Below are 3,913 nucleotides of genomic sequence, written 5' to 3' on the forward strand. Positions count from 1 at the left end.
TGTCTATGGCAGCTGCAGACATGTAGGAGGGGTAGCGAGAAAAGGATATCCAGCCATTCAGGACCTATTTAAATACGTGTGTACTGAGGAGATGGAGGAGTGGAGGTGAAAATAAAGATACTGAGATGAGGACAAAAATGCTGAAATCCTGCTTCCACTCACAAAGTGAGTTGTGAATCATGGTCAAGCTTGCGCTTGGTTTGTTCTTCAATCTCCTTTGTAGACCCAGAAGTACCCCAGTAGCCAGAGGATGTCCAGACGTCATGGAGAGAGTGCTGGGGAAGCCATATCTCCTCTTAGGTCCAACAAACAGGTTTGAAAATCTGCCCAGTTGCTTCTCTGTTATGAACCTCCTGATCTCCAGCCTTTTAAAACTGAGGTAAATATGAGGAAAGGAAGAATGTGCCTTCTTTCCCTATTGCAGCAGAAGAAATTGCTTGGAGCAATGGCCCCAAAGCCAGATTTGCGTTAAGGCAGCGTATGCGTTTCCCAAACAAGGACCAGAAGCCTCAGTCCTAGGCACTGTGCAAATGTGGACCAAAGTGATCACTCTTCCCCAAAAAAGGCTTCCAGAGCTGAGTCACAACAATCCGTATGAACTGGGAAAGGCGGTGTCAGGTGTTGCAAACAGCAGATACTGTAGTACATATGAACAACTCTGCTTGCTCATTTACAGCATGGATTTGTTACTGGAACAACTAGGCAATTTGCAAAGCAAGTTCTGCAAGGTCTTGAAATACCACATTCCCAACAATTTCTCTTTCATTATGGAGAATGTCCAGCCTGATCTTGTTTTTCACAGAGGCTGGAAATTAACTTTATGAAGCCACCATAAATGTCAGCATGATGAGGAACAAATTAGCAGCAGACTAATCAGGGCTGAAATAGGTAGAATTGCTCTTACTTTACCCACACCCTACCACCTCCTGCTGCATTTTCATGGAGGATGTGTTAGAAAAAACGTATTGTGAAAATAGCGTTGCTTTTTTGCAGTAGGTTATATGACAGAAGTGTGCCAGCAGACAGAAAGAAGAGCCTCTTAGGCTTGAGAAACCTGAGACAATCATACAGCTTCATGTGTCAATCTGTTCTCACAGGTGAAGTTACATTATCTGACATTATCTCCATGCAATCCAGACCACCGTTTACTGGCTTTATTAAATCTAAACCAGCTCAAACTTGCTCCCTGCCCTTGGCCTCCATGGGCTCTGCCAAAAGGTCAGTGGCAGCACTAGCTTATTTCAAGCACAGCAAGATGATGTAAGGGCAAAACCCTTTCATAACCTTGCTAAGAAAAGGCCTAAGCTGTTTTACCATATGAAACCTGTCCTTTTCATCATTTCAAAAGGAACCAGAAACTGGCACAGAAATTTGGGCTAGTGGTGGGGAGAGGAAAGTGTTGTTTCATGGCTTCAAATCCTGTTGTCTCAAGCCCAGTTTTCAACTTTTAGGTGAATACAGTGAAACATAAGAGAGGAATATGGAACCGTAGTGCTTTTCACATCAGCTTCCTAAATAATTTAATTTCCCTGCAAGCCATACCAAATAAAAGAGGCTCAGTTGTACTGCTCTCTCAGTGCAGAAGTCCCATTCAGGCAAAGGAAGCCTGAGGACTGGAGTTTTGGAATGGTGAAAGTATATTAATAGACACAGCTTATACAAGCCATTAACTAAGCCAACACGATTTGGTGTTGTAAGATCTGTCATTTATATTAACACATGGAAACACACATCAGATGCGTTTATCTAAAGATTTATTTTTTTTTAAAAAAACAACAAAACTCTGCAGGTAACGAGGGAAAATTTCTCAATTAGGAAACATAGGTAGTAATAAAACCATTAGAAAAAAAATTCTATTTATTTTACAGGAACTAACTACGATTATTCTGGATATATGATGATGCATCTACACAATAATTATGTAACTCTGAAGGTTTCCTCCACATTTTGGAAAATTAGTAGATTTATAGAAATCATATGGTCTCGCCATGACGACATTTAAGTACCAGTATTTAAAAGTGGTTTAGATCCCCTTTCTTTTTAATTTTCTGCTGGACAGAAAAATGAAGAGCAAGGGAAACTGCATATACACAGTTCCAAAATGAATTTGAACTAGAATAAATAACCAACCATCAGCGCAACAGCATGTTCACTTATATATAACTTTATATAAATTAGGACACTATGCCATACAAAAAAAAAAAGATATAGCACATCTGAGGTTGCAAGGAGGAAATAACACCATCTCACTCAAAATTCAAATGTGAAAGGTAAGCAGTGCTGTGTATAATGCCAAGACTTCTGGCAGGAGAAGAGAATTGGAAGCTGCTGGTGACCTCAAGTTGCTGAGTTAACCTCTGGCTCTGGCACAGCATGCTGCATGGCTTTCCCACAATAACTGGGAAAGTTTTTTTTTCCCCCAGGCACATAGCTGTAAGATGTGCAAAACAAAACAAAGATGTGTTTTGGGAGGCTGCAGTTTCCCTTCTCTACTCATAGCTGCTGTGTAAAGTAAATGTTTCTATGAGAGTTACTCAAACACTTAGAAAGGAGTGTAGCATGGAGAGGCTACATGCTGATGCTGAAGTCTCACCACTGGCATGCTTATGCTGGAGCACAGGCAAAGTTTTTCCACTGAAAGAAGTCCAGATGTTCCCTGTGTCTTTTCTATTGCACTTCAGCCCAAAAGCAAGGTTTTAAAGGCAGTAGATTAGTACAGCATTTCAAATTTTGCTTTTCAGACAATGTCCAAATTAAGGATACATCTTAGATAGTACTTGCAATATTTAAATAAGTAGAGTCAGATGTCATCACATTAAAGTCCTCAATAGGCTGACACAAACGCAGTGCATTTCAAAAGTAGAAAGCCCCAGAAGTCTCAGGCTTGGTGTCATCTCCCTTCCGGCGAATTGCTCTACCCTGTCAATTTTTCTGTGTTGAGCTGAAAGCCAAAAGCCAAGAACACGGAGGTCAGCACTGCCTGCCATCACCTGCCAGCCTTCAGCTTGCTTGTAAGCGGGATTCGGAGGAGGTGAAAGAGGCCCCCCCCCAGCTTTAGCCGGTGAGGGTTTCTATGAGTGTGCTGCAGCCGGGGCCGCTCCTTCCCGGGAGACTCCCGCGGCGGCGCCCGGAGCGGGGCGCGCTGCCCTCGGCCCGCGGCAGGTACCTGTTGAGGATCCTGGTGACGATAAGCTTGACCCAGGGTGCGAAGGGGCTCAGGCAGACCGTCTGTCCGTGCTTCGTCGTAGCTCTGCGGGACGAGGGAGGGGTGAGGCCGGTGCAGGGCCCGCGGCGGGCAGGGGTAAAGCCGGCGACACTTACATGACTTCGGGCACGGCGCAGTGCGGCCCCTCGGCGACGAACTCGACGCGGGCCAGTCGCCGCGGTGGGATCACCTCGGACACGGTCCGCACGCAGCGGCAGCGCAGCTCCCCGGCCAGCGGCGAACCTGGGAGGCGGGAGGCGCCGCCTGAGCCTCGGTTCCGGGCCTCCCCGGAACCCCCCCTGCTCGCGGCCCGTGGGATCCCCCCGCCCCGACACCCCCCGGACGGCTGGGTGGCCCCGGCTCGGCGTCCGCAGCCGCTTACCCTGGCAGAGAGCGGCGGCCAGGAGGAGGACGAGGCAGAGACGTGTGTTCATGGCTAGTGCTGGCGGCTGAGGTACTGCGGGAACGGTCTCTACGGTCCTGTTGTCCGCCGTTGCTTTTATCTCTTGCCGGGAGCTGTCGGGGAATTCCCTGAACGCAGAGTGCAGCCGGGGGTGGGGGTGAAGCTAGCTGCTCACCTTCCAAGTGGGTCGGCCGGGCCGGACCGGAAGGGAAGCCCCTTTGGCCCCTTTCCACTTTCAGGTGTGGGTTGCTGAAGGAGCGGGGCAGGGAGAGAAGTAGAGTTGCTCCCTGCCCGAGAGGCTCCCG

At 47.7% G+C, this 3,913-nt stretch overlaps 1 protein-coding gene across 2 annotated transcripts; it reads right to left on the minus strand.

Moving 5' to 3' along the window:
* Positions 1-1,614: 1,614 nt before the first annotated feature.
* On the minus strand, positions 1,615-3,647 carry LOC309438858 (alveolar macrophage chemotactic factor-like). Of its 2 annotated transcripts, XM_082050780.1 has the most exons (4): positions 3,588-3,647; positions 3,322-3,448; positions 3,167-3,250; positions 1,615-2,941 (listed from the first exon to the last, which is right to left on the minus strand). In XM_082050780.1, the coding sequence occupies exons 1-4, from the start codon at positions 3,637-3,639 to the stop codon at positions 2,923-2,925; spliced, it is 282 nt and encodes a 93-aa protein (XP_081906906.1). In that variant the 5' UTR covers positions 3,640-3,647; the 3' UTR covers positions 1,615-2,922. The 2 variants fall into 2 exon arrangements, with proteins under 2 accessions (XP_081906906.1, XP_081906905.1); XM_082050779.1 differs by having other exon boundaries at positions 1,615-3,250.
* Positions 3,648-3,913: the final 266 nt, after the last annotated feature.

This window comes from Streptopelia decaocto (assembly GCF_964273445.1).
Source record: "Streptopelia decaocto genome assembly, chromosome: 4".
NCBI classification, from domain to species: domain Eukaryota; kingdom Metazoa; phylum Chordata; class Aves; order Columbiformes; family Columbidae; genus Streptopelia; species Streptopelia decaocto.